Source organism: Gigantopelta aegis, chromosome 6 (assembly GCF_016097555.1).
Source record: "Gigantopelta aegis isolate Gae_Host chromosome 6, Gae_host_genome, whole genome shotgun sequence".
NCBI classification, from domain to species: Eukaryota; Metazoa; Mollusca; class Gastropoda; order Neomphalida; family Peltospiridae; genus Gigantopelta; species Gigantopelta aegis.
The window spans coordinates 15,840,855-15,856,658 of NC_054704.1; the positions used below are offsets into that span (position 1 = coordinate 15,840,855).

General features: G+C 38.0%; 1 protein-coding gene across 1 annotated transcript in view; it reads right to left on the minus strand.

Annotated features, from left to right (window-relative positions):
* The window catches only part of LOC121376298 (thimet oligopeptidase-like), a 90,285-nt gene that overhangs the window by 35,093 nt on the left and 39,388 nt on the right, over window positions 1-15,804 (minus strand). Inside the window, exons 13-18 of the mRNA XM_041504134.1 lie at window positions 15,450-15,557; window positions 13,977-14,050; window positions 7,827-8,058; window positions 7,126-7,257; window positions 5,656-5,772; window positions 4,021-4,115 (exon numbers count right to left, since the gene is read on the minus strand). Coding sequence (XP_041360068.1) covers window positions 4,032-4,115; window positions 5,656-5,772; window positions 7,126-7,257; window positions 7,827-8,058; window positions 13,977-14,050; window positions 15,450-15,557 — 747 coding nt within the window. The 3' untranslated portion in view covers window positions 4,021-4,031. The remainder of the gene's footprint in view (window positions 1-4,020; window positions 4,116-5,655; window positions 5,773-7,125; window positions 7,258-7,826; window positions 8,059-13,976; window positions 14,051-15,449; window positions 15,558-15,804) is intronic.

Sequence of the window (15,804 nt, forward strand, 5' to 3'; positions counted from 1 at the left end):
ATGAGCAACGCCACCTTGAAATTTCGCAAAGGCTCTCTCAGCATGGCATTATGAGTGATATATATATACGCAAAATACCATGTAGGATCTTAACATGTTATAACAACGCATGTCGATGGATGACCTGACGACGACGACCATACAGTACCAGAACGATATTTGTCAGTCATCGATTAAAAAGCTTTGGCACATTACTTCGCTCAACAAGCATATTCGCTGAAGAGCACAACCGAAATAACCTCAAACGACGTACTTGCCCACCTGCGTGTACAAGCGTGTATAATCTGATTAAAATTAGCTCTACTGGGTCTACCAGTAGATCTAACAGCATTGCGTGGACTCCCATGTCCAGGTGACATTTCATCTATAAATAATTTAAATATCGACCAATTACACTTCGCCGTATATAGCGTTATTCGGGAGCATACAAATTCTGAAAATATCGGGCGAGACTATTTATGCAATAGGCGAACTTGCTGATCTATTTCAGCATTGAAAAAACAGGGGTAAAAGTGCAGTAATAAACTCTGTATTGTATACTAGTATAAACAGATTTTATGGCTATACCATCACAGTTTTATTTTTTTCGTCTTGAAACGAATTTTATATAAATTTTTATATTGCAATTAGTTTCCGGCATACTTCGTAATTCACCCTAATCATTTGGTATACCCTTGGCATAATCCCGAATGTTTTCAAATTCTTTTCAAATCACTGGCATGATTTTGCAAGTAAGGTTTTGATTGGTCGAATGAAAGGTTAACTGGACATGAGCTCCAACGGGCTGCTATTAGATCCACATGTAATAGTGGAGATAATTTTAATTAGATTGATGCATGTACGTCAAATCTATGTGTAAATCGCTGGCACAAGCTATTGTATACTATGTAATTAGTTTTGTATGTGATGTTTAAATATGTTCTATGGATCATTGATCTAAAATAAAAATTTATTATTATTAAATATGTTCTATGGATCACCGATTTAAAATAAAAGTCTATTATTATTATTATTAAAATGAACACATATTTCTCTAACAGCACATTTTACTGAGAACCATTTAACCTGACACAATACAACTGAAGACACCATCTTACATAGCACGTAATGTATTTAACATTTTACGGCTAATATTACATAATTTGTACCACAATAATGACGCCTTCTTAAAATCTATATAAGCTATAAAGGTGAACATATTCGATATTTTGAACTTATGCATACTTTGAAAGAAAGAAAGAAAGAAATGTTTTATTTAACGATGCACTCAACACATTTTATTTACGGTTATATGGCGTCAGACATATGGTTAAGGACCACACAGATTTTGAGAGGAAACCCGCTGTCGCCACTACATGGGCTACTCTTCCGATTAGCAGCAAGGGATCTTTTATTTGCGCTTCCCACAGGCGGGATAGCACAAACCATGGCCTTTGTTGAACCAGTTATGGATCACTGGTCGGTGCAAGTGGTTTACACCTACCCATTGAGCCTTGCGGAGCACTCACTCAGGGTTTGGAGTCGGTATCTGGATTAAAAATCCCATGCCTCGACTGGGATTATGCAGACTCACTATTTTTTTCAGCTGTGGTGGCAGTACTCATGACAGGTGCCACCGGTGAGGTAGGATATGCTCAGCTACCGCGAACATCTGATATCATCACTGTTATGACGGTGATTCATGAGTGCATGTCATCACAGCTGTAATTATTCCAATGAGCTATGTTCGATGTTAGTTTTGTGGGGATGCAAGTGGGATTAAATCTCCAGTAAAGGATCTCCTCGCAAGTGGCTGTCCTCCTATAAATGAGGTGCATGTACTGAATTTGGTGAACAGAGATTCATGGAATCATCCACTATATTTTGCCAAATGCCCATTGGATTCTGCATTGTGTGGAGATATGGCCCTGGTCATGTGTTACGTTTTTGTCGTTCAGGTTACATAATGGATTAAGTTAAAGAAGACACCTGGTCAATGGTACTTCTTCCTTTTCTGAAGCCATTTTGTACATCGACTAAGTTCACAGACTTCTGACTATGCCATAAGTCTGTTATTTAAAATGTTACAATGTAGTTTATATACAACCGACGCTAAACTGATACCTGATCTGTATGACATCCAGTCCCTGAGATCCGTTGTACTAGATTTAGGAACAGGGTTAATAATAACCTGGTGCCACAGATTGGATACAAAACCATTACTGAAACATATATTGAACAAATCAAGTAAAAACGTTCTAGCAGCACTATTACTAAGCACCATAATTGGAATGTCGTCTATCCCTGTTGCTTTTCCACTTTTAATGTTGTTCATTGCTAAACATTAATTATTCATCACTAATGTAATAATTTAAACACAAGTATTGATTCCTCATCAGTCATTGTTGATACTGAGCATACTTTCATACAGTTTTCCATCTTTCCAAAACATCTGAATGCAAATTTATCACTGACCCGTTTGGAAGAACCACTTCCACTGGAATTGATTTACTGTGTCCATCGGCTACACCAATTTTACCAATTGTTTTCCAGACAACTAACTTATTTTCAACAGCTGCCTTGGCAATACCAGACGGCAATATTTGTCTATACTGATATTTACAACGATGTACACATGTATCAAACATTTTTCCTATTTTAATATAAACTGATTTTAGTACCTGCTTGTTCAAATCTTTACGTTTAAACCAGTTCTTTTCTGCAACACACGTCATTCCATAATTCTGATAATCTATCTGCCCACCATAGTTGGTAGGTAGGTAGGTAGGTAGGTAACTAGTTTTACGTGTTCTTATACCGTGAGGGTTTCAAAGACGTACCATGGTTGCAGTGTCTTGCAGCTGATGTTATATACACAGTTTTATGCTGAAGCTTTTCTGACATCTGAGAGTGAACAATATCACAAAAAGTTATGTATACATTTACAAACAGATTTTGCTAGTTTAGCTATGATATCTTTGTAACATCTGCACAGTAAATGAATCATACGTTGTTGTCTGCATTTCGCTGACGTCTAGCTAGCTACTATTCAATCTCCCCTACATGGATATAAAAATAACATAAAGTAATAAATGATTAATATACATAGCTGTACCCTTGATAATCATGCTAGATCCAAAATTTGTGAGACATGATGTTTTGGTTTTAGGCAGCTCGAGTGACTGACAACCATATCGTTCCATCTGGAAATTGATTTATTGATAGTTTGCAGAAAGAGCAAGCCATGACAGCCCCATTCATTCTGAAGAATGGAAGAAGACAACCCTAAAAAAAATAATGAGGAAACTCAGGAACTTCAGAGACACCTTCAGAATTTGTATGTACTGATGGTGATGACAACAAAATATTTTCTTTCTTTGAGGAAAAGCATTCAGTTGTGAGTCATTAATTAACACTGTGAGTCACTGGGTCTTTCCAAAAATGTAACAAAACCAAACCCAAAGTAAATAAATAATATATTTATAGAGATTTTGTCATTTTACTCAGTGAGGAACTTTACAGTGGATATTTATTCAGTAAGTAATTGTCCTGTACCATATTTTACCATCGTGACTATGGCAGAGACTCCATGCTTTCCCAAACTCATGATTTTGTCTGAGAATATATGTGAAAATTCCGACAAAGAAGATAAAATATTTGTCTAGACATTCTAGAGTTCTCTCTTTGCACTATATATCATCAAATGTTTGTGATATGATTGAATTCCATTAGATGCTGTTTCTTTCCAACTGCCATAGGCTACCACCCTCTCTACTTAAGATGAAGGAGTACATTTTAACTCAGCGTGCGCATGCGTGTTTGTGTGGGAAGGGATGGACATGTCTGCCTAAAGTGGAAAAGTGGTAAAAGTGCACTGAGGTATTTACACTGTCAAACAATACAGTTCTTTTTGAACTTTAACACTCTTGAGATATAATCCTTGTAAAACTGCATAGTGATTTGTTTCTAACACTATATAATGCTGTTTAGTACTAATACAAAAACGTGAATGTATTTCAGTAATTGCTAAAATGTCTAAATGTTGTTTAAAGTCAGGCTTTCAGTCCTTTACTGGCCAGGAATGCGTCTTGCTGTGGATCTCGACCAAGGAAATTCCGCAACATTACATCACCATCCTAAAATATATAATAATGTTCAATTTTGTGACAAGAAGTCATTAATACTCTGTCTCATTCTCTGCCTCCCACTCAATGTCTGTCTGTCTGTCTCATTCTCTGCCTCCCACTCAATGTCTGTCTGTCTGTCTCATTCTCTGCCTCCCACTCAATGTCTGTCTGTCTGTCTGTCTCTTTCTCAGAGGGGTGGGACAGCCCAGTGGCAAAGCGCTCGCTTCATGTATGGTTGGTTTTGGATCAATCAATACCACTGGACTATGTCCCACCCTGTATTATTTTCAGAGTGCTACATGAATCACCTAAGTAAATTTTTGACTCCAGACTTGTGGAGTGCATGACACTCCTTTTCTTGGTGGTGGGGTCAGAATGACCAAATTCATGATTTTGTTTCTCCATGGGTCAAGGAAGCTTCCCACCAAATTTAGTTGGAAATGGTTTAGTAGTTATAAAAAATTACAGACCAGATATTAATGACATCCCCAAATTACAATGTAGATATTTAAACCATTTATTGACCTCTAAATATATGAAGACTATTCATTAGCATTTCTGGAAGAAGCTAAATTTTATTTTGTTTTTTAAATTGGCTTAAATTTCCCTTTTTAAGCCTCACTCATCAAGGCCCTGGAAGAGTCAGAATGACCAAATTTATAAAAAAGTGCCAACAAATTTTAGTTGAAACTGGACAAGTAGTTTTGGAGAAGAAGTTTATTAACAAATTAGATAAGTCATATATTGACCTTCAGTCCCACCCCTTAAATTGCTTTGGGAGTCAGAATGACCAAATTAATAAATTTGTTTCTCCATTTGCCAAGAAAGCTTCCAACAAAAATTTGGTTGGAATTGGTCAAGTAGTATGTGAAGATTAAAAAACATTAGTTTCATATTCCCCCTTTGGGCTCTACCCTCATGGAGTTGGAATTAGTCAAGTAGTTTTTGAGATGAAGTAAAAAAAGTGAAATTTTTAAGAATGATGCGCAGCAACAAATGAAAACAAATTGCAATAGGTCATTTAAGCCTTCGGCTCTAGTGACCTAAAAATATATAATTTATATAACTCATTATATACATTTGATAAGACTGAATTTTTAGGACATTTTTGAGTGTGTGTATGTGTGTGTGTGTGTGTGTGTGTCTGAGATCTACTATTATGAACATTTCATTGTCAACATCCATCCACTCAAAAACAAATGTTCTTCAAACAGTACACTTGCTTTTTTTTGATGATCCTTAGACCAAGAAAACTTGCATAGTAAAATCATGTTAACACAAAATATCACAAGGGCAAGTTCATTTTAGGCTTTTGATGACATACGCTTAATAGCGAACACACACACGTTTATTAAAAGTGTAGTTGATTTTATATTTTGCAGTAGTGAATGATGTTATAAAATGGTGACAAATAACCACAGCTTTACTGATCAAAACTCCTAAAAACATAAGATAACCCAAAGTAAAATATTTATAATCTGTAGAGTAGAAAGGTAGTGTTATTTTAACATGAAAGTATGATGTGATACAACTGTGTAGTACAACTGACCAGAGAGCCTCCAGGCTGTAGAATACACCTGCGGTAATCTGCCCCGACCGTTTTGTTCATGATGCCTTCCTTCTTAAACCGTGAGGAAAACATGTCCATGCAAAACACCTCACTCCACTGAAAGACAAAAATATATCAACAATACAAAACACCTCTCCACTGAAAGACAAAAAAACCCATCAACAATACAAAACACCTCACTCCACTGAAAATAGAAAAATACATGCACAATACTAATCCTCATTAATGTGGTATAGTTAAGTAAAGGTATAGATGCTAGTGTTGGGAGTCGGTTGTAATTTCAGCATTGACCAGTGATTAGAATCGATCACCGGAACATCACTAATAGGTGCACGAGTCTGGGGTTGGGAGTTGGCAGACCCTTCACTGCCACAAATAGAGAATTAAGTAAAGAAGAAATATTTTTTGGACAAAATATTAAGTTGAAGTTTTAAAAAAAAGAAAAAAAAGAGTACCATTTGTCAAATATATCATATAAAAAAAAGTTACCATTAGATATGTTATATTTGTGTATGAAGCCAAAACATGGGTGTAAAAAGTCAACCTTAGTATTTTTATGTATTAAATAGAGAATAATACATGAGTGGCCATTAGATACCATTTATCTCACAACGAGTTGTTTTAAAATGTATCTAATGAGCGAAAGTGAGTTTGATATGTTTTTAAACAACGAGTTGTGAGATAAATGGTATTTAATGGACACAAATGTATTATTCTATTTCTTACATATCCTCAAAAACCAGGTTTTAAGCAAATTTTAACATCTTTTTCAACTAAAAGGTATTTACAGCTGTTGCACTTGCAATTAACTTACGTGTCACAGACACATGATTGTCAGGTTAACTATACGTCACAGTGAATCTATTTCCACTGTGTTGTTTTTCATTGGCTGAATGGCACTGGTGACCTGGTCATCACCTAGGAGCAGCCAGTCGTATGTCTTGAAATTGTTAACACACATACATGTGTTACCAAACCCATGTGTTATCAAAAATAATGCATGGTGTTCTCACTAACGGGTGTGTAAGAAACGTCTGTTCATGTTTACATATTTTAGTTTATCTAACATTTGTGATTTTTAAACAGGTTGAATCCATGATCTGTTTGTTGTACTAGGTGATGTTACTATCTGGACATATGTCATTTACACATACTTATCAATGAACCTTTGTATTCCAATGTGAAACAAGTATCAATGAAGTTTATGTAAACAATACTATAAACATATTCAGTGCTAAAAAAGATATATTCAAATACACCCTATTCCTAAAATATGTAATAAAACTTTAATTATAAAAATTTACACCAATTATTTGTTGATTCATACTTGCTTGAACAGACAAATAATTGCATGAACTGACAAATAATTGCATGAACAGACAAATAATTGCATGAACTGACAAATAATTGCAGTCAAGTAATGGCTAAGATCTAATCTGCCAGACTTACCAGATAGCCATAGTACTGAGCATCATACCCTCCAGCCAGATGGCCAAATGAAGCTGCAATGTTGGTTCCTTCAGAACACGGAATTCCTAAAATCTCCTTTGTCATTTCAGCCAGGGTTGCAGCAGTATCGACCTACAGGAGGAAGAAAATCATAATTAAACTTCTAGTGGCCTCTGTGGTCTGGTGGTCAATCTAGCTGGACATTCATCTTTCTCATGTATCACCCACTTCCTATCATTCTTCTTCTTCTGCTTTGAGGTTTTCAATACTCCTTGAAACTTAGATCGGGAATACTTTCTTTATAGAGTCTTCCTCTCTGTCACTATTGTTGATATTCTGGTGCTTGTTTGGCTAGTTTGTCTGTAGACTCATTACCTATCACACCACAGTGTTCTGGGTGGCTTTCAGCCAAACCGATCAAAACAAAATGTCCACATGGCAATGTCGGGAACCAATCAAATATTTTGTGAATGTTAGTGAAACAATTGCTGGCTGAACTTGGGGCTGGTGTCCACTGGAGTATAGTATTGCTGAATCTAAATATCGGTTTGGAAGGGCTGCCTTAGACTGACTGCACATCAGGCAAGTGCTCTACCACTAGGCTACGTCCCATTCCCAACATTCAGGAAGGCGAAATTCATGAAAAATGCAGGTTTTATAATGACCACCAATAACCTAACAGTATAGTTATTGACTATTACCTCTTCCTTTAGATGAATGGTTTGATCAAATTTGCTAAGTAGAATCCTTTGCAGGTTAAAGATTCCCGTGTTGGCTATTCGACTGCTGATAAGCTTCTCCAGAAGTTGGTCTGGGATGGGGCAGCCATCTTTGTAGTGGGAGGACATTCGGTTCAGAGGTTCCCTCTCCCAGCACCAGTTCTCCAACATCTGACTTGGGGCCTCCAAGAAGTCTCGTTCAACATGTGTTCCACTTAAAAACCACATTTAAAATAACTTTAAAGTCATGCAAAACATCTGCAGGCTAATGTGGAATAATAAAAAAAAAGTAAAGACTTTCCTCAAAATGTTTTTCAAAATGCAATGGAAAATCCTTTAAAAATCATATTTTACTTAAGGTTAACAATCAACTGTTCTTACTATTTTACTGTATTGAAAGTGACTTCAAACTACTGATGTTCCAATGATTGATTTAATATATTCAAGGAGCAAGACGTAGCCCAGTGGTACAGCGCTCGCTCGATGCGCGGTCGGTGTGGGATCGATCCCTGTCAGTGGGCCCATTGGGCTATTTCTCGTTCCAGCCAGTGCACCACAACTGGTATATCAAAGACCGTGTTATGTACTACCCTGTCTATTGGATGGTACATATAAAAGATCCCTTGCTGCTAATCGAAAAGAGTAGCCCATGAAGTGTCGACAGCGGGTTTCCTCTCTCAATATCTGTGTGGTCCTTAACCATATTTCCGACGCCATATAACCGTAAATAAAATGTGTTGAGTGCATCATTAAATTAAACATTTCCTCCCTTATTTCTTTCTATAGTATATACCACAGCCTTTGTTACACCAGTTATGGAGCACTGGCTAGAACGAGAAATAGCGCAATGGGTCCACCAACAGGGATCGATCCTAGACCGAATGCGCATCAAGCAAACAAATTATCACTGGGCTACATCCCGCCCCTTGATCTTCAAAAGGATGGATGAGCACCAGAAATATTTTCTAGTTAATCAGTCAATGAATTTTAGTATAATTCTTATAAAATTCACTGCATTTTATTTTTGTACTGTGACGTCACTCCTCTCAGCTAATATATATTATATCACCTGAAAGAATGCATTCAGTGTTACATATTATATGACATCACAAACTATCTTGCATACAGAATGACGTAATAAACAGTTACCAATGGTCGTTTACCTCCAAAACAACAATTTTTGACATATACATGTAGTAATAGAAAGGAAACCCACTAAATTTGTCTACTAGGGATCTTTTATAAGCATCATTCCAGACAGGATAGCACATACCAGAGCCTTTGGTAAACTAGTCATTGTGCACTAGCTGCAACAAGAAATAGCCCAATGGGTCCACCGAAGGGATCTATCCCAGACCAACTGGTGCTTTATCACTGGGCTACATCCTATCCCATAAAATGATGAGTGCCACAAACTATTATGAGTAACATAATTCTAAATTCTGGAAAAATCTACAGGTTGTTATCTCTGGATGAAAAGAAATAAACATGCTACTAGAAGAACCAATTTGCATCAACTCAACCCATTGGGGGGGGAGGGGGGATGTAATCAATAAACCCAAATGTACTATGAATTTACCAGATAGTCTTATTATAAACAGACCCAAGTATCACCAGGGTTGTACATGTTACACTACTAGCTAATGGTTTGCAGTAAATATGTGGTAAAATTATCTATATATATATCTGTATTCTTAATGGTCGAAAACCAGTCACATGACTTTTAAATAGTAGTCAGTTGGTCCCACCAGTCTGATCAAAAGTGATACTGCCCTTGGTGATTTAACCAATGAAAACAAAGAAGAGAAAAAAATATCCAATTAAGGAGTAGGTAACATAATGCAATGTCAACTGCTAACTGTATGTAAGCAACCTCAAACTTGTGACAAAATGCTTTGCTGTCCTTCAACAAAAAATATAACAACATTATTCATACTGAGTTTAATACCACAAAAACAAGGTCAATACTTGTCAGATTTTATAAGGAATATCTTGTAGATACATGACACATCAAAACACAGTTGGGTTTGGCACTCACTGAATTTTATGTTACAAATAAAAAATGCATTTGGAGGTAATCAGTAACTGTTCAGTATCAATGTGTGTTCAGATTTACCACATTTTGTTATTTATTTTGTTATTAATATGATTTTAACACTCTTGCTGTTCATAGCATCTCTAATTTAATTTTTCAACTGTTTAATTCCGAATTCAATGTCATAGGAAATAAGTGATGCCACTAAATTTCGTCAATTAGCATGCATTTTGCGGGAAATTATAAGCATTGGCTTATTGCGATTCTGATAAACAAAGCAAGAATGTACAAGTCTTATGGATATCATTATATAATAAAAACAATTACTGACAATATTTCTGGCAATATTAGGTTTAATGGACAGAAAAATATATATTCACCTTTAGTAGGGGAGCTTAATCCGATATTTGACCCGAATCGTTCACTTTATTGCAAATCTATGAGACTTTGACCAAAGATGGATATGACCTAGACATTTCATAATCTGCCGGCAGACAAGCTCAGTAATGCCCCTGGCGGCCATTTTGGGCAAATCCAAGATGGCCACCACTTGTAAGGCGGAATTCCATAACTGTTAAACTAAACGTCTGTAACAGGCTGCCTAGTGACTGCTTGTATATAATAATGAATTTTGACAAATCTACCGACCCTGACATAATTAAACATGTCATGCTCATTGTCAAGAAATCCATAGCATTCCTCAACCCTGGCCAGACTCCTGTCCTTGGTGCGGATCAGCCCCTGTATGCAATAGCCAAGCAGCTACAGTGGCAGTTTCCCACGATCCTTGGCGAAGACAAGTATGTCTTAGTGATGGGTGCACTGCACATCGAGGACCTAGCACAACTTATGCTTGGGAAGTTCATCCGTGGGTCAGGATGGGAGTGGGCGATGACTACAGCAGAGGTGTTCACAGCGAGTAGAGCTGCATCAACTCTAGATGAACATCACATCAAACGTACCCGCTACGCTCACCAGATTTCGCTTGTAGCATTGTCACTACTCAAGCAAGAGGCATATTCTATCTACTGTGAGGAAGTCAAGGGGCCACCTGAACCCTTTGAGCTATGGAGCATGGGTCCCCATCCACGTGAAAGATTTGGTCAAACTGCCTGTCAAGCATCCTGCCGTGTACGAAGAGTTCAAGAAGGGACATTTCGTCGTCCAGCGTTCCCGTCACAAATTCTCGCTAATAGCCAAAGACCAGTCCCATGAACAAAGCAATAAAAAGCTGTAAGCAGGTGGTGGTGGCTTGTCAGATATGTATGATGATGCAGATACCATTACGCTCTACATGTTGGCAGGTCCTGACTCTGTGCGGCTCAATGACCAGTTTGAGAGTGTACTTACCGTGTGTGATTCATCCATCGCTCATCATGAGGAGTCGCCCGCTCTCCAACGACGCTTCATCACCGACGTGAAGAATTTCATGGGTGTGCTTAGAGAACGTGGCAACCCATTCCTGGAAACTGGTCATGAACTTGTTGCAATCAACACGCATGATGTCATGGAACCGGAGGTAGCAAAGTCACTGGGTAAGATAGATGAGGTTGGCAAAGCTCTACATGAAACATATGTGGAAAACAGAGTAAGAAAGGCATCAGTCGCCATCTCAGACAACATAAAACGCAATGGTTTGTATGCCTTTGTCAATCGCCCAGATACTCGCTCAAAGCATGCTGGGAAAATGGGTGTTCTAAAAAAGGATGCAGCCCTTGTTACTCAGTTATTCCTTTCTCTCCAATCTCGACCTGACGCAAACATGTCAGATTTCTTCAGATTTGAGAATCAACGGGAGCCACCCTTTCTTGCTGATTGTGGGAGGCTCAGGTCAGGGACTAAATCAGACATCCTAAAGTGTCTAGGTGTCCCAACAACAGCATGCCCTGCTGTTCATGATGTCACAGTCCTGGTCCTGGACATGCCCGCTGTGATTCACATGGTGCGCCCAATTCATGTAGTTACATTCAATGATTATGTTCCAATGCATCTGGTCCCGTTCCTGAAGAGCAATCTGACTCCTTCTGTTGAGCGTGTTGATGCAGTATGGGATGTATACCCAGAGAAAAACCTGAAGATGCAAACTCAATTGCGACGTGGAGCTGGACCACAAACCCGGATTGGTCAAAATGGCAGCACACCCATCCCAAAAAGAGACTGGCAGAAATATCTCACCAACACCGAGAACAAGAAAGAGCTCTTCTCGTTCTGCAGTCAGAAACTCTCAGAAACCAACTTAGACGACGTTCTCCTTCTTACAACAAAGTTGGAAACTGTTTTGTCCAACAAACCATCGACTGAGATATCGGATCTACAACCATGCAACCACACTGAAGCCGACTCGCGCATCATTCTCCATCTGGCACATGCCTCGAGCCAGGGACATGAGCGAGCATATGTCCGCACTGTGGACAGTGATGTGGTAGTTCTTGCCATTGCTTTTTTCGATCAGCTACATCTCTCCAAACTCTGGATTTGATTTGGAACTGGGAAGAACTACCGAGATATACCAGTTCATGAAATACACGCAAGGCTGGATGCATTCAAGTCTCGAGCTCTTCCACTATTTCATGCCCTTAGTGGATGTGACACCTTGTCTCAGCTCCTCGGGTGTGGGAAAAAGACAGCTTGGTCTGCACGGGAGAGCATGCCTGAGATGACGCAGACGTTCCTGGAACTTACTGACGACCCAAACTCGTTCACAATGGACTCCATCCATATGCAGCGGCTTGAGCGATTCCACGTAGTCATGTACAGCAAGAGTTGTAGTGCCGCAACAGTGAACCAAGCAAGACAACAACTATTCTACCATGGTCTACGCTCCCTTGAAGCTATACCTCCATCCCAGGCTGCGTTGTTTGAACATTTGAAGAGGTCAATTCTACAGGCATGTTTCATTTGGAGGCAGGCTGCAAAGTGTCACCAGGAGATCCCTAACTTCAGCACGTGGGGATGGGAGCTCGACGAGAGATCAAAGCAGTGGGTGCCGTTCTGGACAGCATTACCTGATGCCAGTAAAGTGTGTGCTCTTCTTCTCCATTGTGCTTGTCAGAAGGCATGCCGTAGACACTGCAAGTGCAGCAAAGCCGGCGTGCGATGCACATCTCTGTGCAAGTGTGAAGGAGGCTGTGTCAATAATGACAATGCAGATTAATGATTAATTGCAAGTGACTGTTCTGAGTTCTAAGTTAATCAGTTTGTTAAACATGTCATAGATTGAATTTTATTTTTGTTCTCGTAATATCTACCAGTTTGCTAAACATGGCATAGATTGAATTTTATTTTTGTTCTCGTGATATCTACCAGTTTGCTAAACATGGCATAGATTTTTTCCCTGTTGCTATATGTACTACTTTGTTATACATGGCAAAGATTGCATTTTATTTTTGTTTTTCTTGTTATATCTGCCAGTTTGTTATACATTCCATAGATTGCATTTTAGTTTTGTTCAAATAAATGTTTTCCACTTTAAAGCAGTGTATATTAGGCAACATTTTGTTTTCTTTTTTGACGGATCCTCCGACCTGTTTTTTGAGTTTTGGAAAAAAATAAAAAGTATAAATTTGACTGTTTTATATTTTTTATATTTATATTGCCACTCTGACTTCAATAATTCATAAACAATTTTAACAAATTCAATAAAACTACATTTTTACAATGTTTTGTGGACAATATTGCTGATTAAGCAAAAACTTGATGCTATTGGTGATTTGACCGTGACATTAACCTTGAATCGTAAAAATAATTGCATAATCGAGTTCCTCGTCCTTGAAAACCCCAAAGTGGATGTATTACTCATTAATCTATGATGTTTAGTTTAACAGTTAAGGAATTCAGTCTTCCGGGTGGTGGCCATCTTGGATTTTCCCAAAATGGCCGCCAGGGGCATTATTGAGCTTGTCTGCCGGCAGATTATGAAATGTCTAGGTCATATCCAGCTATGATCAAAAGCTCAAAGATTTGCAATAAAGTGAACGATTTTTCAGCTAAGCCCTCCTACTACTTGGCCGCTGGCCTCTGTCAATATCAGTTTCATCAGTCCATAAAACCTGACATTGCCCTAAATAACACTCAATAATTGATAACAAATAACCTACCTAAAGAGTGCAAAGTCAACTCTAGAACAGATCTGATGCATAGCATGGCCGAACTCATGGAAGTAAGTCTTAACCTGCAAACAATACAACAATTATACAACAAACTACAAAAGTAACTTGAATTCTCCTAAATTTGTAATTCTGTATGAATCAAGTACATGAATGAATGAATTTTTAACGACATCCCAGCACGAAAAATACATCGGCTATTGGGTGTCAAACTATGGTAATGCAAACAAATAAAGTGATGATCAACATCAATATAAAAATTCAAGATTTAAATAAAAACAGTGTAAAGAACTGTGAAAAAATACAAATATCACAGATAGATACTAACTTTTACTCAAAATTTCAATTGTGCTGTATTGGTCATTCTCAAAGAGAATGTTACAACCCTGCACCACGGTGAGGTTACAGCACGCGCAGGGGCCCCAAGTACATGATGACTGTATAAAATAAAATGTTAAAATCTGGATATTTTGCCATTTCAGACTTGTTTGCCATATACAATATTGCCTAAAATTATGCCATTTTCTTCTTGTTTTTTAATGTAGTATTTGGGAGATATACATCTAATATGAATACATTGCTATCTGGTGTTTAAAACAGGTAAATACATGTATGAAATGAACATCTAATATATGAATGAAGTAAAGATATATTTAAATGACTCGAGTAAAAACATTTAGTTAGACAGTCATTGTAGATAAAAAGAGGGTGCTTAATTAACTTATCTGTGCATACAACTGCTTTTCCCCAGATTTGTCTAAAATGCTCAAACTTAATTTTACACTACAGCTCAGTAAGTAAAACATTTACAACCTTGTGAAAATGGGTTGTATCCCTAAGGAGGTCAACAACCTGAATGTTAAAGACTAGTCAAGAAATAAGGAAGGAAATGTTTTATTTAACGACGCATTCAAAACATTTTATTTGTGATTATATGGCATCAGACCATACAGATTGAGAGGAAACCTTCATGGGCTACTCTTTTCGATTAGCAGCAAGGAATCTTTTATATGCACCATCCCACAGACAGGGTAGTACATACCATGGCCTCTGATATACCAGTCGTGGTGCACTGGTTGGAACGAGAAATAGGCAAATGGGCCCGTAGATGGAGATCGATCCTAGACTGACCGCACACCGAGCGAGCGCTTTACCACTGGGCTATGTCCCACCCCCAGTCAAGGAATAAGTCAAAAAGTTTGGTCCAGAGGTTATCCCATTGAATACATGGAAATTGGGGGCGGGGGCTGAACCACAGGTCCCCATCTTGAGGGAAAAAAAATCAATGTTTTATAGACCTACTCTATATAAATAAAAATTAAAATATGGCTTGTGCCCCCCCCACCCCCAAGAGGCTGTGATCCACTCAGTAGATATTGTACTCCCCCACTCCAAATATCTACAGGCCTATAATAAGAGGTGTACGAAAATCTACCTACGGGAACCACAAATTCACACACCCACCTCATCATGTCTGAGAAGAGACGGTTGATCAGCCGTTGGCTTTGTGAAATTTGTAACAATTGCCGCAACTGCCACTTGTCGAGATCCATCTGGTAACAAACATCCTGGCTGAAAAAGAAACATCTGTCTTCGTAACAATGTTATAGTCATAGTATTTGATCATTTCAGGCATATGCTAACCATTGAAAAACAACCACAGAAATGATCTTTAAAAAGCTGAAACTCTATAATATACTTAAAATCTGAACCACATAGTTAACAACTGTGATAAATTGCTTTTTGTCTTTAATTACCAGCAGATTTCCACCACATTTTGTTCAGATACAAATTGTAAAAAAAAAAACAATCCCAATGA